Source organism: Pogona vitticeps, chromosome 2 (assembly GCF_051106095.1).
Source record: "Pogona vitticeps strain Pit_001003342236 chromosome 2, PviZW2.1, whole genome shotgun sequence".
NCBI lineage: Eukaryota > Metazoa > Chordata > Lepidosauria > Squamata > Agamidae > Pogona > Pogona vitticeps.
Genome location: NC_135784.1, coordinates 187,725,812 through 187,748,570, shown reverse-complemented (window position 1 = coordinate 187,748,570; position 22,759 = coordinate 187,725,812). Strand labels below are relative to the sequence as shown.

The window sequence follows — 22,759 nt, the reverse complement described above, 5'->3', positions numbered from 1 at the left end:
CCACATAAAATGAAGCTTTTCAGATGCCCAACTACCACAGGGTGACAGCCAGCCTGTTTCCCCCCCACACCCCCAAATGCATGGTATCTACTAACAGTTAAATCCCCTTAAAACTGAGCAAGAGTGGGAATCACAAGATCTGCACAACAAGTGTGTGTGTGTGTGTTCGTGCGTGCGTGCAACCACTGGTTGCTACTGAGAGAGCACATTCTTTCCCCCTTATTTCCTCTTCATCAATATGTGTACATGTCCCCTCTATGTCTGGCCTATAAGAGACAGATTGCTCAGTGGTCAAAAATACAAAATCAAATCCCAGCTCCCAGATTAAAGATATACATTATATCAGGGGTAGGAATACGGGGGGGGGGGGGGAGGAGAAAAGGGGGAGGGGCATATAAAAGGAGAAATAAAGCAATTTAACTCTCAGTGTCAAAGTAAAAAAAAGTTCAGTCACACAAACAGTTCAAATTACAATAACACCTAAATAGCAGGAAAAAATTAATGACAGATAAGTATATGATTTATGTAGCTGTGTTTGACCTGAGCTCTAATAGGCTTAGACTATGCATCTAGCAGCACAGAGTATCCAAGGCTATTCATAGATAGAAAATATTAAAGCTACAGCCAAAATGTTAGTGTCCGAATCCATGCATACGATTGCATGACCCTTCCCCACTACACTGCTGTTGTTGTTACATGCCATCAAAGTGCCTCCGACGTATAGCAAGCCTATGAATTAGGGAACTCCAAAAACCTGCCCTTAACAGCCATGCTCAGTCCTTGCGAACCCAAGACTGTGGGTTCCTTTAGGGAGTGAATTCATATCCTATTTGGTATTCCTCTTCTGCTGTGCCTTTAACCATTTCCAGCATTACTGTCCCTTCCAGAAAATCTTGCCTTCTCACGACGTGCCCGAAGTACGACAGCCTCAGTTACACCATTTTTGCCTCTAGAGGTAATGCAATTGATTTGCTCTAGGGCCCACGTGTTCATCTTTCTGGCAGTGCAGGGTATACCCAAAGCTCTATTCCAGCATGTTTCAAACAAATCAGTCCCCCTCCCCTCCTTGTCAGGTTTCTTCACTTTCCAGCTTTTATACATATCAATCATGAATACAAGAGTGTGGGTGATCTTGGCTTTGGCCTCCAGCAACACATCCTTTTCTAAGTCCCTTCTGAGTCTCAGTATTCTTCTGATTTCTTGGCTGCCGTCTCGAGACTGTTGCTTCCTTTATGGAGTCAATCCATCTCATATTTGACCTTCCTCTTTTTCTGCTGCCCTCTGCTCTTTTTTTCTAGTAAATCTTGTTTTCTTATGATTTGCCCAAAGCATGACAGCCTCAGTTTTATCCTCTCTTTTTTTGTTGTGGCTGCCAGAGATAATCTAGTCTTGATTGGATCTAGTACCCACTTGTTCATTTTTCTCGGAGTCCAGGGTCAACCCAGAGTTCTTCTCCAGCGACACACCCTTACCCTTGACGATGTATTTTAATGTCTTCATTTCTATCCTTCTGAGTGTCAGTCTAATTTCTTGGCTGCAGCCTCCGTTTGGATTGATGACTGAAACGAGGTACAGTGGTGCCTGGCTTTACGATTGCTCCGCATTACGATGAATCTGCTTAACAACGATCTTTTTGTGATTGCAAAACAATGGTCTAAATGGGGGAATTTCACTTTGCGATTATCGGTTCCCTGCTTTGGGAACTGATTCTTAGCAAAACGATGCTTTTTGAACAGCTGATCAGTGGTTTCAAAATGGCCACCGGGTGATTAAAATGGCTCCCCGCTATGTTTAGGGATGGATTCCTCGCTATACAGGCAGCAAAAATGGCTGCCGTATGGAGGATCTTCGTTGGACCGTGAGTTTTTACCCCATTGGGATGCACTGAACAGGTTTCAATGCATTTCAATTGGGTTTTTATTTTCGCTTTACGATGTTTTCGCTTAGCGGCAATTTTCCTTGAATGGATTATCGTCGTTAAGCGAGGCACCACTGTATACAAAATCTTGGTTTCTTGATTGTCCACATTAAGGTTGTGCAGCTTGAAGAACAATTTTCTTGCAGCAAAGCCATGACCTGGAAGGCTCTGTACAAGCTGTGGCTGGGAAAAGTGCATGACTCTGCTCGCCAAATGTCTGCGTACAAGCGTAGAAAGCCCACCCTACTCGGGAAGGCCAAACCGACCATAGTCACCTTAAAATTGCCTACTGGAACAAAACAAACATAAAATGAAAATGAGAGCGAAAAATAAAGGAAGAAGAAAACCAAACCTTTCTCATTGCAGCAGGTTTATTTCAAACACAGGCAAGTCAAATGGTTACATTCAGAATCCAGGTGTTTGTTTGTTTTTGGCCAGTTGTTCATCTATACTACCTTTTCAGTAAGAAAAAGAGACCTGACTTGCATCAACAGAGGTTTTGCTTTTCACATTGTAGGTATCTTTGTCTATCTCATATTGTTTTTTTTCCATATTCAATGTTTTATTTTATTCAGACAGGCTGTTTTAGAGCCAGCCCCAGGATGAGACACCTCTCCTGGGACTCCAGCATATGCTTTCTGCACTGTAGATGCGTCCTGAGAGGAAGGGCCCTGCACATTTTTCCCAGCTCCAGCTTGTACAGACAGGTTTAGAGCTGCAGGTTTTGCACTAATAAAACTATTCTTCTCCATTATCCATGTGAGATTAAAGGAAATACTTCCAAGGCTTCGTGGGAAATGCTGTTTAACTGATTTGGGTGCAAGAGGAATCAGTCACCCTGCCCTCAATAGCTGTCTTAGATGAGGCAGTAAAATGCCTGGCAACTTCTCGATTTATATGTAGAGACAAATGGGTTCATAAGTTTTGTGATGCAGGGAAATAAAAAGGAGTTAGACGGGAAGAAATTTGTACAATGCTCTGAGAGACAGAAACCAACCAGTGTGGAGAGGGCAAAATTTAATCTTGTGTCAGTTTTTACTAGCATTTTTTAAACATCTCAAAGGTGTTTTTTTTGTGTGTGTTGGAAGCATGACACAGTTTTCAGTGATACATGGTTTTCAGTCTTGGCTTTTCTGGCATTTGTCTTGTAACCTTTCATATCAGTTACTTCTAACTCTGAATTTATATACAATAATGCAATCTGCTTGTAAAGAGATCTTTTTATCCATCAGCCCTACTAAACTGGGTAATTAAACAATAAACTGAAGGAAAAGGGTGTCAAAATATAATCCTATTTTACACCCATGTTACCACAATCTCATCTGATGTGGGGCCTTGTTGTCTGGAATCAATCTGAAGACTTATTTGGGTACAAAAGATTATGAAAAAGAAATACAATTATTTATTCATTTGTGCTTTTGGCTCTTTCGTCCCAGAAACAGCAACATGCTTCAGGCCAATCCTGCTTCATATTCTATTTGTCACAAAACTACACCCATAATTTTATCAGCTTCTAAAGTAAAGAAAGACACCAAAAAGCAAAATGGAATTATATCAAGATAATGAAACTAATCAGTCTCTAGAGAGCAATGAAGGTTAATTTGAATAAAAGTACAGACAGAATTAGCTACATAGAGCTGCCCCGTGTAAGATATTCCAGTGCCTGGGAAAAGCTAATGATTTTTTTTTACTCTTTTGCTCCCTATAGATCTGCCTCTGAGTGTGGCAGGAGCAATAGGTAAAAGTAAAGGTTCCCCTTGACATTTAGTCCAGCCATGTCTGACTCTAGGGCGTGGTGCTCATCCCCGTTTCCAAGCCATGGAGCCAGTGTTTGTCCATAGTTTCCATGGTCATCTGGCCCGTGCAACTAGATACAGAATGTCATTATCTCCGTCGTGTAGATTTGAACTGCTGATCTTTCGACCTTGCAGCCCAGAGGCTTTTGCGGTTTAACCCGCAGTGCCACCACATCCCAGGGAAGAGCAATAGTAGAGCCTATATTAAGGATCTAAAAATCTGGGCAGGTTCATGCAAGAGAAAAAAAAGGCTCAATGTGTAGGAGTTCCCACAAAACCATTGGGCAAACGACACCAGGATTATTGCTGTTATCTGCAGTTATGTCAGAACTGACTTATAGTGACCCTAATAGGGTTTTCCAGGTAAATGAGGCATTTAAGGTGTGTTTTTACAAGTTTCCTTTCCCAGTGAGTTTCCATGGCAAGCCATGTAGGGATCAGTTCTCTCCCTGTTGAGTAGTGCCTCAAACTTAGCTTCTGTTGTTATAGATTGGCTGCCAATACATTAAAACCTGTGGTATCAATCTATGGCCACAGTATATGAAAACTGATGCGACAAGTTTCCCCAAAAGGAACCTAAACAGTGCTTCACAGTGGTATGTTGACCCTGAAAATAACTTTTGATGCTTTTTTTCTGAGGGTGGCATCTTCCTCCATCATCTATTTCACCATATGCACAACTGATCAGAGGCACAAGTCCCTGCTTTTAGCATCAGTATCACTTTAAAAATTATGTGGACCGCCTACTCAGGTAGGCAGGGGTTGACCCTGCACGATCTGGGCCAAATGTTCCTTTGGCAATGTACACAATCCAAATAACTCCTCTGTAAAAGTGAGTGGTTCTCAATAAATGAATGAATAAATAAAATACTAATTCAGTAGAGACAGTTACTTAGTGACCATGAAAATACTCCAGTCCTGAAAGACAAACAGATTGGTTTCAAGCAGAACTGAGAAAAACATTCCAACTTTTGTACCACATTGCACAAGGAGGAAAGGCTAACCATTTCTAATCTGCATTTGCATTGTGAAGACAATGTATAACTTCGTTTATGGCTATCTCCCATTTAATTTTGCTCAGAATGCTTTCTCACTATTTCTGAGTCAACTAGGTTTAGTACCAGGGCAATCTGGCCCTATGGCCTGCCCTATGGATATCTACTCATCTAATATATTAACAATATAAATGTGGATGCCAATTACCTTTGAAAATGCAACAATTTTCAGAGAGATGGTCGCCAGGTATAATGAGTTCATTACAAAATCCATCAGATTCCACCAGTCATGAATGTAATCCTGAAGGCCTCCATCCCACATTTGTTTAATCTCACCCCAGATAAATCCTGGAAATATTAAGAAAACAAGTATTTTAAGCATGCTTACATGCAACAATCATTAAAATTGCCATTCATTAATCAGTATGTGCAATTATTTTTCATTTGTAGTTCATAACATATAGGGTGCAACCCCCACAGAGCACCTCCAGTCTGGGTCTCATAGACATGATCTGCAGCTGTTCTGCTCTACATCTGTGTATACTTCTCTCCCACTGCTTGCAGTTGAAACCCAGTGAAATCAGTAGGTTTGCTCTGAAAGCCCACACATAGTGAATTCTGGTTCTCATGTATAGCTGTCTTTATGACTTTTGTTTTGTTAATTAATGCCTTCCCACAACACTGCACCAGTAGAATCTTTTTTTTCTTTTCATGGCGTTACATTCTACTTGAAAAGCACTCCAGGGAAACGGATATAAAAATGTATTCACATCATACAGAATTTATTGTTGGAGAAGAAATCTTTTTTTGACCTTTGACAGTCATTTACAATTCTACAGCAGTCTTAACCGATCTACCACACACTGACTCAGGAATGGCTAATTGGAAATACTTATCAGATTTCATGCATACAGGCAGCTTTCCTCCTACAAATCAGGATGTATATAAGTTGTTCAAATTGTGCTTGAGATACACTTGAAAATAATAGCTCTAGATATCAGGTTTTTAAGGCACAATCCTAGAACAAAGGTCAACATGCTGAATGAATCTGAACCTCGTCACCCTACAGGAAATAGAAAATACCTTGAAATGAAAAGGCAAATATTATACTAGTATGGGTTTAACTCACACATGCAGTGGTTATTATACTAGGTTGTCTACTTATTTCTCATTTCGATCTTGAAAAATGAAGAAATCCAAACTTAATATGGCTTGGCCTCCATCTCTAACCCGATTATTACTCTGAGTTTCCAAAGAGTGATTAAATACCAATATAAAATATTACAATGCTATTAATAATAACATGGTACAGGTTTGAGGCTTATAAAGGCCAAGTCTTTTTTAAGGCTTGTTTTAACTCCTTCCTCCCTCCCTGCTCACAGCTTCAAAATGAAATCTCTTCCTCTCTTCCTTCTCAATTTAATGTAATATAACAGCCTTTTCTCTGAAACCTCTCCAGGATTCTCGGCAGCCTGTCCACTGTATTCACACCCTGCAAAACATTCAGTTTGTCCATCTCTTACATTAATTACACCATATTGTTCAGAATCCAATACCCTGCCCAGAAAAATAAACATTTTTCCTTTCACTCTTTTTAAAAGGGATCATAAACTTCTAACAGAAAACAGGTACTACCTCTGATAAAAAAAGAATTGTTGGAAAGTATGTCATAACAGTCTCAAGAAACTGTTCCAAAATATATTCTGGCAAAAATGTAATCAGTCTTAACAATAAATGACTTAGTTGTACAGCAGTTAGCTGCCATCTCCCCAAGGCAGAGTTTAGGTCAAGTTATTACTATTCCTCCCTCTTGCTGGCTTTAAGCAGGGATCAAACAATTTATTTTAAACTGTTAGAAGCTGCTGAGACAGTTGTTAAGCAATTTATTGCTGGCAATAAAACATGACCACACGTTTCTACCTAGGACTGTATTAGAGCATGCTTCAGAGCAGGAAGACAAGTTAGTGCTGTTTGAAACACAGAGAAGAGGGCATCTGCCATTGCTGCTGCTCTTACTGGTGATGACTTTAACAAGGTACTAAATATAAAAATAAAAGCAGTTGTTTCCAAATGGATAACCTGCAAAACAAGTTATCTCCTCTTAAAAGTAACCATGATTTGACTTATCTGATGTTGTCCTTGGTTGAAGCTAGCCTGGAATAAAAACTCTGATCTGTTCCAGATACCTTGCTTAGCATTTCTGTTAGTACTCTGCTTTCTAGGCAATTATTGAAGAATTATACAATTCAGCAGTATTTACTTTACTAATACATTTACCCAGGACCCACGGTAATATCATCCACTCGACGATGGTTGGTGGAGGCCCTTGCATATTCAGGTCTGACCTGTCAATATGTTGAGAAGCAAGCAGCAGAAGGAACAAGAAAGTCAAGTAGGATGCAGTATGGCAGATAAATTTGATGAACGGTTTCCTGATGAACAGCCCCAGTGGGCTCTTGGGAGCAATCAGGTAGCAGACAGAGAAGACGGGGAAAAGGAATCCAATGATGACACACGTCAACATCTTCACAGCCCAGTGGCGCCTCCTCCAGCCTGGGAACTCATCATACCAGCGAGAGGCAAGCAGCTGTTGGCAGTTTGGTTGGGCAACAAACTAAAGCAAAAGAAAAGAGAACAGTCAGATCTCTTCCCCTTGCACATCGTTATCTATTGCACTACATAGTGCATAAAGTGGAAGGCATTTCTGCAGTTGCTCTCCAGCTTTAGCATCCGCATGACAAGCTGGGATTTCCTGTACGACAAACTAAAATACTCCCTCTTTGTGCACAATTTTTAAAAGAACTCTGCCCTCTAATGCATCCGATTGTCAAATTAACACATTAAAAGAGGATTGGATGCTCCCCACTCCATTTTCAGAGTGGAATGTTCTTGCTATTATGTGCCACCAAGCTATAGCTGTCAACTTACAGCCACCCTAATAGGTCTTTCTTTTTTAAAAAAATTAAACACACATGCAAACTATACATCAAACAATACATAAATAACAAGAACATAAATGATAAATACATTTGTAACACAAATGTACAGTGTATACATCATGGCATTTCATCTTACATTGTTTGCTTTGTCCTTTTCCAATAATATAATGAATCTTGTGTCAGAGTATATTTCAATAAGCCTTTTCTAATTTTCAATTCGCAAGTGAATTTATAATTAATAGCTAAATTCTTTGAGACCAACATTGTTACAGAAGCTCTAATAAGAAGAATTTTTAAAAGATTGCTTGCTTAATGCACAAGCATGAATTAAGTTAGGTCTGAACCAACAGGGACGTTTTGGGGAGAAGTCAGGAGTGCAATGTCAACACCCACAAAGGTTGAAGAGACAAGAGAGAGTGAGAGAGCTGCTGTAGCGACCTGCATCATCTATGGCATGCTTTTCTTCCAGCCTGAAAATGTAGAAAACAAGACCTCCAGTAATTTCAGGCTAGTTGTTCAACTGGCACAGAACATGTAGTATGTATGAGGCACCATGATCTGGCTCATCAGGGAAGACAAAGCATTCCTTGATCAGGCAGAGCGGATGCTTCTGGAAAAGCAATAGTGTGGGGGAGAAAGAAGAATATAGACCGCAAGAGATAAACACTGGAAGAATGTAATGCAAAGAAGCAGGACTATCACAAAACATACGGCCCCTCTTGAGCGCCCCAACTGATATCAGCCCTTCAACAGGGATAATGAGAAAGCAGAGATCATGGAGGTGTCCATGGAGGATCCCATCAGCAGAAGTATTCCTTTCCAGAGACAGAGGAGACATGTGGTTGTCATAGGCGACACCCTCCTTGAGTAGAACAGAAGCAGCAGTTTGTAGACTGGGCAGGATGTCTCAGGAGTTATATTATCTCTTTGATGTGAAGATCCAGATGTGACACAAAGCTTGGAAAGATTCATTAAATCCACACAACCTCTCCCACCAGTTTCATGTAGATGTCAAATAACATAGGAGATAAAACAGAATCCTGAGGGATCCTGCAGGCCAGCAGCCAGGGTGTTGAACAGGATTCCCTCAGCACCACTTTCTGAGTTCTCTCCTCCAGAAAAGACCGGAGCCATTGTAAAACAATGTCTCCACGTCCCATCCCAGAGAGACCTGTCAAAAGGATACCATGGTCACTCTTGTCCCCATTACTTGATTCTCCCTATCCTATGATGTATCATCTCCCTCTCAGCTTAAACATCCTCCTGACCCTGTATGCAAACACATTCTTCCCAATTCCTTTTAGGGACAACTCATCCCTTGTCAGAAATCTTTCTTCATTTATGGGAATACAGATCATGTTCCAGGAAGCTAAACCTTATCCAGCAACACCACCTGTGCAACCAGTTATTCATACTCTGTATTCTTCTTCTCTCTTCCTGGGTTATGACATTTTATCAGTATTGGGAAAACAGCTGTTCCTTTGGTTTCTACAGTATGTTGAAGGTTGCATCTGGCAACATCTTGTGTCAGAAGGCAAGGAAGGTGGTCAGTGGAGTCTTGGGGTTTAGTGTTATCAGCATGTGGATGACACCTAAGTCTATCTCTCCTTGCCATCTAAATCCAAGGAAGCAGTTTCAGTTCTAGATCAGTGTCTGATGACAGTAATGGACTGGATGAGGGTGAATAAACAGAGACTTGATCCAGACAATATAGAGGTTCTTCTGATCAATTAAAGGGCAGATCCAGCCTGAGCTGGATGGGGTAGCACTCCCTCTAAAAATGCAGGTAAGCAGCTAGGGGCTGTTTCTGGATTTATCTGAGCCTTTTGCACAATCAAAACTAGTGTGCCACCTGCACCCAATCCTGGAGAACTCTCAACTGGCCACAGTGATACATGCCTTAATTACATCCTGGCTCGATTACTGTAACACACTTTCTGTGAGGCTGTCTCTGGAATGTGTTCAGTCCAAAATCCAGCAGCCAGATTGCTATTTTGGGCTGATCAGAGGGATCACATAACCCTCCTGCTATGACAGCTCCTCTGGCTGGCAATCTGTTTCCAGGCACAATTCAAAATACAGGTCCTAACCTATAAAGCCCTAAATGGCTTGAGTCCAAGCTATCTCAAGCACCACGTCTCTCATTATGAGCATGCCTGGGTGTTAAGATCATCAGGCCTTTCCTTCACCCCCACCACCTTCACAGGTGCATCTGATGGGGACACAGGAGAGGGCCTTCTCTGTCGCTGCTCCCCAGACTCTGGGACCTCTTCTCATAGGAGGGCAGGCTGGCCCTATCTTTGCTATCCTTCTCTAAGCAGGAAAAGACCTTTCCCTTCAAGCAAGCTTTCCTTTAATTACTAGATGCCTAAAAGTTGAGTTCTTAAATGGATTCCTGTGCCTTACTGTATTGGACGAGGAGCTTTGTGGTGCAGTGGTTAAACTGCAGTACTGCAACCAAAACTCTGCTCATGACCTCTGTGCAATCCCAGGTAGCAGGTTCAAGGTTGACTCAGCCGTCCGTCCTCCCAAGCTCAATAAACTGGGTACCCAGTTTGCTGGGGGGGGGCAATATGTAGCCTGCATAATTGGATTGTAAACCACCCAGAGAGTGCTTTAAACACTATGGGGCAGTATATAAGCAGCACATTTTGCTTTGAATGTGTTTTGATATTGCTTCTGTTTACCATCTGTATCTGTGGCATTTGTTTGATCCATTTTAGTATTTGCATACTTGTTTTTTGCTTTAAATATTGTCTTTGAATTATATAGGATGTCTTGGGTCCTTCTTAAGAAGAAAAGGCAGAGTAGGAATTTTTAAATAACTAATAAATGAATGAATAGTGTGGTGCACACTCTAGATCTAGGAAATCTGCTACAAAGAAGCTTAAAGAATTACTGGATAAGATCCCATGATTAGATATACGCAAACAGGAGGAAGTATGGGATGTGATTTTCTTAAAGATGAAATACAGAAGGCACAATCACAAGCAATACTTACAAAGAAAAAAAAAAGAAATGGGAGGCATCTAAAAGAACCTTCAAAGGAGCTAAGGAGGTGCATATGAAATGGAAGGATGGGAAAATTACCAAGGAAGAATACGAATGAATTGTACAGAGAAGGTCAGGAGGTCTAAAGCTCAAAATGAGCTCAGTGGTATGGAAAAACACTGTGATTTTAAATGAATTCAAGTCTCCACATCCAATTAAATAGTTGGTCTCTAAGAACTTAGAAAATAACACAGTCATTACTAAGAACCACATGGGTTTCTCAAAAACAAGCCATGACATTATTTCTCTTTTTAAAAATAGTTATCACCTTGGCCTTGATTTTAGCAAAATTCTTGACAAGGCCTCTGATATTCCTGTAGCCAAGCTAGTAAAATGTGAAATTGTTAGAACATTACTGCTGCTGGATGATGGGTAGTACCCAAAGAGTGCTCACCAATGATTCCCTGTCATCCTAGACAGAAGTAATAAGAGGCTAGCACAAGCTTCTGTCCTGGGCCAAGTATCATTCAGTATTTTATGGCAGACTTAGATGAAAGAATAGAGGGGATTCTTATCACATTTGGAGATGACACCAAATTAAACAGAATCAGGATTCAAAACAACCTTAACAGATTAGAGGACTAGGTCAATAAGAAAAAATCAGGAAAAAGAGGCAAATTTCTCCATTTGGGCAGGGAAAATCAGATGCACAGGAAAAGGACAGGTGACACGGAATTAGGGATCTTTTTAGACAACTGGCTAAACTTGTCAACAGTGTTATTCAGCAGCAGCAGCAGCAGCAGCAATAAAAGGAAACGCAATATTGTGCTATATCAATAGAAGTACAGTCTCCAGATCAACAGAAGCAATTGTTACTCTGTTCTGTGTCTATCAGAGCTCACCTTGAATATTGTGTCCAGTTCAACAGTTCACGGGGATATCAACAAGCGGAAATGTGTCCGGATGAGGATGACCAAGATGGTAAAGGGTTTGTAAATCAAGCGCTATGAGCAATGGTTGTGGGGCTGGGTATATGTAGTCTGGGGAATGGAGGATCCAGGTGATGCGATAGCTGCTGGCTAGATAGCTCAGTTCTTTAGGTATCTGGCTGTGGAGCCAGAAGTTGGGAGTTCAATCCCCCACTCTGCCTCCTGTAAGGAGAGCCAGCCTGTGTAGCCTTGGGCAAGCTGTGTAGTCCCAAAACACCCCAAGAAGAAGGGAAGGGTAAACCACTGCTGTGTATTCTCTACCTGGAAAACTCTGAAAAGACACATGATTATGATAACCATATTCAAATATATGAAGAAATATCATGTGGAAGAAGAAGCAAACTTTTTTATTCTGGTTCCAAAAAGGAGGATCTGAATGAATTGATTTAAGTTACTTGCATGGACATTTTGACTTTAAGTGGACTAATTATTAAACTGATTGATATCTATACCTTTCTTTGCTGCAGCAGTTTTCTACCTGTGGTCCTCTAGTTTTGGACTTCAGTTTTAACTACCAGTACAGTAGTTACTTCCAGGCTTTGGTCCTGCAGAGCATGATATTTGGTGAGCAATTGTGAGAGATGTATTTGAAACAACTGGGACATTACAGATTCTTCACTGCTGCTTGAAGTCCTGTTTGCTATGAAGGTTTGAATCACAGTGATTATACAAGAAGGAAGTGGAAGCTTTCTATGCATAATCTAAAATGAATAACATCATCATCATCATCATCATCATCATCATCGTGTACTGTCAAATCGATTCTGACTTATGACATCTTTTTCCAGGATTTTCTAGGTAGAGAGTGTTCATAAGGGGTTTACTGTTCACTTCTTCTGGGGACATCCTAGGATAGTACAGCTTGCCTAGGGCTACACAGGCTGACCCTTCTAGGATGAAAAGTGGGGAACTGAACTCCCAACTTCTGGCTTTGCCGCCAGAGGCTTAACTCACTGAGCTATCCCACCAGCCAGAGCATGCCTTGTTGTTTTTTGTTGTGATGTGCTGCCAAGTTGCCTCAAACTTATGGTAACTATAAATGAGTGATCTTCAAAATGTCCTGTCCTCAACAGCCTTGCTCAGCTCTTGTAAACTGAAGCCTGTGGCTTCCTTTAGGGAGTCTGTTTATATCATGTTTGGTCTTCCTCTTTTCCTGCTGCCTTCAACTTTTCCTAGCATTATTGTCTTTTCCAGAGAATCTTGCCTTCTCATGATGTGCCTGAAGATTGACAGACTCATTTTCATCATTTTTGTCTCCAGAGATAATTCAGGCTTGATTTCATTTTTGATCCACTTCTTTGTTCTTCTGGCAGTACAGTTTACCTGCACAGCTCTCCTCCAGCACCAGATTAAAAATAATAATAATAATAAATGATGTAAACTGCCTTAGATCCTTTTAAAGGAGAAAGATGGGATAAATATATTTGAAATAAATAAAATAAATATTACTGTCCAGCTTTCACACTCATACATGGTGATTGAGAATACGAGTGTGGATGATCTTGGCCTTTGTCTCCAGAGACACATTGGTACACTTGATGATCTTTTTCAAATTCCTTAACAGAATCATAGAATAACTGAGTTGAAAGTGGCCTATAAGGCCATTGAGTCCAAACTCCTGCTCAATGCAGGAATACAAATCAAAGCAGATCAAATGGTTGTACATTTTTCTCTTGAGTGCTTCAGTGTTGGAACACTCACCACCTCCCGAGGAAACTGGTTCCATTGCTGTACTGTTCTAACAGTTACGAAGTTAGATTAATGTTGGAGCTGGTATGGGCCAAACGAGAAGCAGAAGTTCTAAAAGCTTGTTATGTCTCTTACATGCTGTCATTAAGCTGTACTAGTTTATTGATCTTGTGATATGCATATTTATTAATATTTTATATGAATTGCATAGATAAGAAAAAAGAGAGCTGTAACTGTCCCAAGCCAGCTGTTTCTAAATTAATATGTATTTTGAGACTCAGTCTCCTATTTGTACTTTTGCCTCTGAGTGGGTGCCAGTTTGTGCCCATCTCTGTTCTTCTCTATTCATCCATTATCAACCACCCTTCTTTTATTGCCAACTTCTGACTGAACTCCAGCAAGCATCTAGTCTAGAAATATTTATGCTGTAAGAATCTGTGATGAGCTTGGTTCATTTTCTGGGCATCATTGTCTGCCCAAAAAACAAATGGAGGTCTCAGATTACAGTGGGCAGGGCTAGTGCCCCAAGTACTGGTCCTCTCACCACAACATTTCGAAACCCATACAGAAGCTAACGTTCATCATAGGCCTGTGCAGGGGAGGCACATGTCTCCAGTCTGCAGCAAATCTGTGAAAACAACCCTTTCCCTTCCCTGGGATCTGGCTAGGGAAAATGGCTGGTGAAAAGATGGATGGGGGAGCTGCTTTGTGCTGTATGGACCCCATGGGCTAGTTCTCCATCAGGGATCTAAGCTGTACTTTAGTCAGCTGTGCCCTGAGGGCTACTAAGAAGAGCGTAATCTTCTTAAGACCTTTTTAAAACTCCAACTGCAGGACATTTGCTCAGTGGGGGAATGGATGGGCTTGGCTTCGTTTGCTTTACTAAATTTGGGGCATTATGTGCCTTCAGCATATCCGTAACACATTACAAATCCCCACAGGCTGACCATATTATGTTTATGTGGTACTCATATTTCTAGTCATAAGTCAGCAGCTTTCTGTTTGTTTCTTCCAGTTGTTCATTTGTGGATTAGATAGTTTCATAGCCTGCCTTCCAAAACATTTATCATTTACAGTATAGCCAGTAAAATAATAAACTTTTTCTGTCTTTCCTCATCAATCTTGTGTCTCAATATTTGAAAGGTTAGTGGGTTTTTCTTTTTCATCCCATTATTCAGAATCATTTGCAAGAAAAGCTGTTTCATACAGAGAAAGGCTTTGTTTTCACAAATTTCTGAATACTTGCTTGCAGGAAGCAGTTATATTGCCAGTGAAGTAAACTTTGTGACTGTTTCTTTTTTATTCATAGAAAATTATAGTACACAATACATTTATTTATTAGATTTATATCTTCCTCTTCTCCCAAAGCTGGAGCTCATAAAAGAGACAGACTGAAACACAACCCTTTTGAGGTAATAAAACACAATGCAAATTATAATATTTAAACATAATAGAATTAGAGCTAATTTAAAAGCACAACAATGAAAACGTACATTGTTTGCCAGACAAAATGATGATTCTGGTGTCAGAAGTATGCCTGAATATAAAGGTTCTCTCCCCGCCCCCAACCACCCCAGCCGAAGGATAGCAAAAATGTTCCCTTGGAGTCAAATTCCACAGCTTTGGAACAGGCAAAAAATCTCTTTGTGTGGGTGGGAGAGAAGTGCGAGAAGGACTTCCACTGAACATCTCAAAGTCTCAGCAGCTTGTATGGGATATTCTTGGGATCAGTGTATTGTAAGGAATTGAGTGCAGCTTAAAAATGAAAGTAAAACTTGCCTTTAATTATGTAATGGAGAAAATGGTTCCAGTAGGAACCTAAAGAGCAGATTGAATGACAAATCTGCCTCAGTAGACCACACCTTATTTGGTTATTTTACCTCAACTAGCACTTACTCTCAAGAATTCACTCAGATTCTGGTACTGAGAAAGAATAAAATATTCCATTTATTTACAGTACCTCTTATAGGAAAACAAACATATTAACTGGTTACATTGCTGAGTTTAATTGGTTGAGTTGCTTCATTACTGGCTAACTGACTAGTTACCCAGCTTGCAGTTTAAATGTGTATTACTGACATCCATTGCTAACACTGACAAAACTCTTGACTAGAAAAGAGGTGGGAAAAAGAATCTGAGGTAGAGAGTCAACTATTAGCTGTTACTGAGTTGATTGACGTCCATCCCAGTCCAGAAAATCCCCTCCCAGCCAAAATCTCTCAAAGGGATCATAGGTAGGCTGCAATATATGCAATAGATATGGTCTTTCGGGTACCCTGCATTCAAATAATGTCATAAACAGGTGACAAAGTTCTCATCTCACCCCAATTCCCTGATAACTGGTTTTGTGTAAATGTTATTTAACATAGGGAACAAGATTGACTCCTGCATGGATTTTGCACAGTTGTGTAGGGACTAAGCAGAAGTCACTTATCACTATTTTCTGAAACCGGCTCTGAAACAACTCTCTGTTGTGGTATCCCAATCCACAGAGTCTCTCCAGATGGATGTGATGATTAATGGCATCAAATGCTGCCAGGAGATAAGCAAAGTTGACGGGGTCAGTTCTCTTCATGTTATTCTTCTGACATCCCTCATCAGTGAGGGCAATCAAAGTTGTGTCCTGGCCAAAACAAGTCCAGAAGCCAAGCTAAAATGGGCCTAGATTCAGGGCAGGTTGTTGCTGTTTTTTGAAGTATGCTGTTGGACACAAAATGTGAAGCTGGAAACTGATACATGCGCTGCTACAGAAAGAAAAAAAAAACGGATAGGTTATGTGTAGCTGTTTATCAAGAACTTAAATGACAAGCAGTGTCAGGTAAGGGGGTATAAGGGTCAGGAAGTGCCAGTTTCCATACTGATATCATACTGCCCAGACCATATTAAAATTGTCTGCTCTTCTTGACTGGAATCTCATCTTCTTCACCAAATAGTAGCGAAAATCTTCAGGTCCTGCTGCCTGGAGCGTGAAATGGATTAAGCCACCAATGAAATTGCATGCTTTCACTGGCAAACGCATTGAAAGCTGGAGAAACTGGAAGCAGAAGCTTTAGTAGTACCTGACAAACACTAAAACAAGCACTCACACTTAATATTTGTGTTTGGTTTTTCCAGAGGCAGGGCCTGAAAGAGCATTTGTGCAGTTGGAAAATGTGCTTACTGCTACAGCGTATGGCCCACCACCATAATTCTGCTGTTGCACCACTAAAATTCCTTAGAAAAAATGATAAAGGCAGTTTTTTTTGTTTGTATTTATTTCTCTTCCTGTTTCACCACCAGTTTCAGCAATTGCAGCCTTCAGTGGGTCTCAATGGAAACTTGATTGGTTCCTGAAAGACCTGTTTGAGCCGGGAAACGAACTGTCCTGAACCACTGAACCAGTGGCTCATGCCCATCTCTTTGAACAAATAGTATGGATAATGTCTTTTCGAGGTATGTGATGTGGCAATACATTCTGGTGATACTTCGCCTTAACTGTCTTTTAATTTTATTCTCAAAGAAGAGTTAATATCCAGAAATATGGATGTGTTTAACTTATACATTGTGTAATCTAATAAAGAAAAAAGCCTAAATGGACCCTTCTCACATCTACATTGCAAAGAGCTTTTTATTCCAAAGCGGGAAAGGTAAACGCCATCCACCAGAGACCGGCCTGAAGACCTCTGTTCTATCTACAGCTTGGTCTCTAGCTATATTCTCCTACTATAAGAGGGTGATGGATATGTCTGATCACCAGCTACCTAAACGTTGTATGGTAGAGCAATGGGAAAGTGGTGGCTGGGAAACTTCAGTTCAAACCCTACTAAAATCTAAATCCCTCTCCACAGACATTTTTGTTTTTTTTCTGGGGTTAAAAGAATGTTGAGGGACTGGATCTACAAATTGGATAATGACCAGGAATTAGCCTTAATAGTCTCTTCAAATTTATCTCACTGGTACCATCTGCTGAAAACAAACCACCCAAGTGTGCAAATACTTACATACACTTACTTTTGCCTCATTGAGAACCACATTCAGAGAACTCCATTTCCAAACCATGCCAACCACTGTCTTAGATGGCAGGTACGTGAATGTCCCTAAGCATCTAAGGCTATGTATTTGCAGAGCAGGTGAGATAGAGGATGTTGTCCACTATTTACTCTACACTGTCAGCTCTATCAAAACCCCAGAGAAAAATTCCTGGGTAACATTTTGGCTGCCCTACAGGAGGAAAGCCCTCAGATAAAGGTGGTCAGGTTACTTTTGGGCTGTGATCCATATGTTACAAACAGAACAGCACTGTTTGCAAAAGTGGCCAGAAACATTTGTGCTAATTTCCTGAGAGCCATTGCGATCAATTGTGCGGGAGACTCCCAGATATGGTCTCTTGTTATTTTATATGTCTGTGATTTTATCATGATTTCACTTGATCATATTTATATTTTAAACAAGTGTGATGGCTTTTAGCCAATACAATAAACTTGAACTTGAATCTACAGCTTGGATTATCTACTACATACGGTTTCTGGGTGGATGCTTTACTTAATTTATGACTGCTTTAACTTCTGTATTATTGTTATGAACTGACTTTGCATTTCCTCCTGTTCTCCTTCCTGCCTTTAGTTATTTTGTTCTTGTTCTTTTCCTTTTTGAATCTTTACAAAAAAATAATCCAATTTGGCTTTAAAACACTTTCCTTTCTTCTCTCTTTCCTTCATAGTGTTTATTCTATTTTACTATGCATCCACAAAAATTCAGCTCTTAACCTAGGAAAGCCAAAGGCCAGAATAGGAAGTCCCACGAAAAAGTCCCATAATGTGGGATGGTGCTGCTTGTGCAAGTGTTACCCTTGTGCAAGTGGCATTTGAGTTTTCTCAGATTGCTACTTCGGCAGGATTTCAAATTCAGCAGACACTCAATATGATATTGGCAAGATGTGCAGAGCTTGCAAGTGGCGTGCATTTTTGTGACAAAGCAGCTTCTAACGTGTCTAGTCCAGGTAGTGCTTATCTCAGATGATCAGTTATTATGTAGTAGCGGGAGGCGGTCCTAGTCCTATACAAGCATTAAGATAAAGACTGAGAGCAGTCACTAAGGCAAATTGCGTGGCCAGCCAGATGTTCTCAAAAGAATTAAACTATGGGTGTAAATCCTAAGGTACTTTACGGACTCTTTAGAACAGGATGATGGATGATTGAATTTAATTTAATCCACGTGATAACAATGTATTTTTAGAAATTCAATTACCACTCCTAATCAAGCATGTCAAATGGTAGTTATTAAAAACCTATCCATTTATAATACAAGCTTCAATATGCTGGTTATTATACCCACCAGTAATAGTACATTGTCTCATTTCTAAAACTTTTAACAACACAGATTTTTCATAATCTCTGCCTTTGACATTCCTGACAGCATACGGATTCCAGCCACACGGAGCATCTATGTATACTCAATTGGGGTTGTGAATCATGAAATGTCTCATTACTGGCAAGAAACGGAAGGGGGGGCAGAATTCCTTCTTTCCCTCTCACAGCACAATTTCTCTGTGCAAAATATTTTTTCGAGAAATCTTGTGGAAATCCTGTGAGAATCTTCAACAGTTTCATGGTCATTTTCATCTGGAAAAAACGGCAATGGGACCCTTCCTGAACAGGATGAATGAGAAAGGGTGTTACATGGCACAAAACGTAACACTATCCTGCCCAGAGCAAGAGTCAAACCGAAAACAAAACTACTGTAATCTCATTTTTGCAAGAAACTGGGAGATCTCTTTGTCGCAGGCAGAAGTCTTTGCAATGCAGCTCCGCATAGAAAGACTCTGAAAAGGGGAGAACAAGACCTTTTCCCAGAATTTCTGGGAAATGGTCTGACTCAGTGAAAGAACGCTTCCATGTTTCTAAATAGTTTCTGAAAGGGGGTTTACTTATAGACTACTCCTAGGGCTCTCCCTTTGATCATCTTTGTATTTGTCTGATTTAGATTCTCCATGGGGAAGATAGAACAATAACTTACATGACTAACTAGAAGCATTTAGCAGCATGATGCTTTAATGAGAACATTAGTTTTTTACAAAATGTTTTCTGAACAATAGAAGTTTATCCCACCTCTCTCTCCCACTTTTTACAACACTTTTTCTTCAAACTGTAATCCATAATATTCTGTTCTTGAAAATCACAAGCATTTGTTGGTCAATTTTTGTTTCTAAATGATTGTTTCCAATTGATGGCATTACTATTGCTGCTATAATTGCTTATTCTCTTTTGCAACTGAAATCCCTGTTCTAATTTCAACAGCCATAGTTCATTTCCAGAATGAGAGATATGTGGCAAACGGAGCAGGAACCAACTTCACTGGATAACCTCAGCGTCTAAAATGTTCCTCTTCAAAGCTTTAGGCAATCTGGCTTAAAATTCTTGGACTTTAGTGCTTTTTGGGACTTGCAGAAATTACCTCCATTTTCTCCCTCTCCACTCTAAGGGCCTTTAGAGGATCCAATATTCCATGCCTACAGAAAGTATGGTTCTTGCTGATTATCTCCATAATTTCAATCTAACTTCAGGTCCAATGCTAGACAAGAGAAATTCTCAGTCATCCTGATATACATAGCACATGCTAAAGGTCAGAGCTTGGAAAATTAGTACAAAAAGCCTAATTGACTGAGTTTTCAGTTAGTGAGCATAACACTTAATTGAGTTTAGATGAACACTAGTTAATAACATTTTAATTAATTCAAAGATTAAATTAAATATTAAATTAGTAGTTTTCAGTGGACCACTTTAAGGCATATGTTACTGTAGCTGACACCATTCTCAAAGGGGGATTTTACTGTTTTTTCTCCTGCTAATACTCCTTTGTGTAGTTTAACACTTGTTGTTGTTTAGTCATTAAGTCATGTCTGACTCTTTGTGACCCCATGGACCAGAGCACGCCAGGCCCTCCTGTCTTCCACTGCCTCCCAGAGTTGGGTCAAATTCATGTTGGTAGTTTTAATGACACTGTCCAATCATCTCGTCCTCTGTCGTCCCCTTCTTTTCTTGCCTTCATACTTTCCCAACATCAGGGTCTTTTCCAGGGAGTCTTCTCTTCTCATGAGATGGCCAAAGTATTGGAGTCTCCGCTTCAGGATCTGTCCTTCCAGTGAGCACTCAGGGTTGATTTCCTTTAGAATGGATAGGTTTGTTCTCCTTGCAGTCCAGGGGACTCTCAAGAGTCTCCTCCAGCACCGCAATTCAAAAGCATCAGTTCTTTGGCAGTCAGCTTTCTTTATGGTCCAGCTCTCACTTCCATACATCGCTACTGGAAAAACCATAGCTTTGACTATGCAGACCTTTGTTGGCAAGTTGATGTCTCTGCTTTTTAAGATGCTGTCTAGGTTTGTCATCGCTTTAGTTTAAGACAGCTTCCCTAATTTGTCAATTTATGGATGCCTTGGGTTACAAATCTCCCAATCCAATTACTAACTGGAAATGATATGATTTGTTAAGAAAAAATAAAGAGGCATCTGGAAAATGCCAGGTTTTAGGCTGCTGCCCTGAAGCACTGATTTAAGAACCTCTTTGACTGAGCATTGCTACTGACTCACATTGCTTTTTCTTCTTTTCATCACTATTGTCATTGTTGTTTACTCACTCTACAAAGACAATTGATTGTTTAATTGGTCTGAAAGTTTAATAGAGAATGATACTTTATTCCAGTTAGTCAACACTGATTGTATATTTCAGTTAGACAACTTTGTTGCCCATTTTGCTGCTACGAAGATCAGTCTTATCTTTCTTATGCATAAATATTTTGAATGTCCCTGAGCATAAGTAACTAAATCCTGCATCTCTCCACCCAAGTAGAATCAGGTCTGTGATCTACCCACTCAACCACCCCCCAAAAAAAGAAAAGAAAAGAAAAAGAAAAGTTGTAGGGTGCATGTTTTGCATACAAGGGCCGGAGATCACAAATATAAACCCACGACTTCCAGTTTAAAGGATCAGATAATCTCAGTGCTCTTTACCAATCATCCCTTACTATTTGTTTGTCCTACTGGTTTCCACTGGGGCAGAGCCAGAGCCACAGAAGCTAAAACAAACACGCACACATATAAACCTTACACTACCTGCTTACTCCCTTGGTCCTTGTGCTGTTTTCTGCCATGATCAGTGCTGCCTCTTATCCTGGCTACTCAGAATGTTTCCATCCTTAATTAAGGTATTAATTAGAGCACCTTTTTATTAGGTCCAAGCTAACTAAAAGACCACATCTCCCTTTATGAGCCTTTCTGGGTAATAAGATCATCAGGAGTGGCTTTTCTCTTCGTCCCACCCTCTTCAGAGCCATGTTTGGTGGAGACACAGGAGACGGCCTTCTCCAGACCCTGGAACTCCCTCCTACGCAAGGCCAACCCGGCCCCACTTTTGCTGTCCTTCTGCAAACAGACATAGACCTTTCTCTTCAGACAAGCTTTCCTTTAAATGATTGGTTGATGAAGGGGATTTTTTTAAAAAAGGGATTATTTTATTGTTGCTTTACTTGTGTTTTCAATATTGATCGTTATTTTATAAGTTTTAATGTGATATTTGGTTAATTCTCTGAAAATATTGTAATCATTTGTTATTTTAGCTTTTAACTTTATTTGTTTTAATACTGCAGACTGCCTTGGATCCTTAGGAGCATAAACTAAATTCAACTAATTAAATAAATTCTAGCACTGGGCACTCAGAGGCAGCTATTTCTCCTCATATGGGATTCAAGGGGTGCATGGCTGATGAATGAGGGGCTTTAGGCTGCTACACAGATGTCCCATCACTGACTCCCCCCCCCTCTATCTTCACCCTAGATCTGGAGCTTGTTTGTAACTAAGAGTTCTGAAGCGATGAACATAGCAGTGAAGTGACAGTTTTGACAATGAGAAGTAGCAGGACACAATACAGTGGGGTCTTGACTTAAGAACGGCTTGAGTTAAGAACATTTTGACTTAAGAACCACTCTCATAGGAAAATATTGACTTGACTTACATACTTAGATTTGAGTTAAGAACTGAAAAAAACAAACCCACGTGGGAGGCAGGGAGAGTGCAAAATTTGAACTTTCAGTTAACTGTTGGCCAGTGAAAAGGGTGCCTGTCTGCTTCCTCACTCCTCCCAGCGTTTAGAGAGTGGATTGGGAGACAGTCTTCAGACTGCCTGGTACTGTACTGCCTGGACTGTATTTTCCCTGCCTTCCCTGAACCTTTCTTGACCTAAGAAAAAAAGAAACAAAATATCCCCCTCTAGTGGTCGAAGGCAGAATAGCAGCTTCCCATTAGTTTCTATGGACGGAAAAGAGCAGATATGGATCAAATGGTTTTCAATGCATTCCTATGGGAAATGCAGATTTGACCTGAGAACTTTTTGACTTGAGAACCGCCTTCCAATACGGATTAAGTTCTCAAGTCAAGACCCCACTGTACACCTATATTAACTGTCATTTATTA

At 40.3% G+C, this 22,759-nt stretch overlaps 1 protein-coding gene across 11 annotated transcripts in view; it reads right to left on the bottom strand.

Annotated features, from left to right (window-relative positions):
- The window catches only part of TRPC4 (transient receptor potential cation channel subfamily C member 4), a 309,107-nt gene that overhangs the window by 35,827 nt on the left and 250,521 nt on the right, over positions 1-22,759 (bottom strand). For 8 of the 11 annotated variants that reach the window (XM_078386691.1, XM_072991667.2, XM_072991669.2 and 5 more), the window contains 2 exons: positions 6,987-7,323; positions 4,918-5,057 (listed from right to left, as the gene is read on the bottom strand). In XM_078386691.1, the coding sequence (XP_078242817.1) occupies positions 4,918-5,057; positions 6,987-7,323 (477 nt within the window). Of the gene's footprint in view, positions 1-4,917; positions 5,058-6,969; positions 7,324-22,759 lie in introns of those variants that run through there. The other 3 variants (XM_072991671.2, XM_072991670.2, XM_078386693.1) reach the window with 3 other exon arrangements.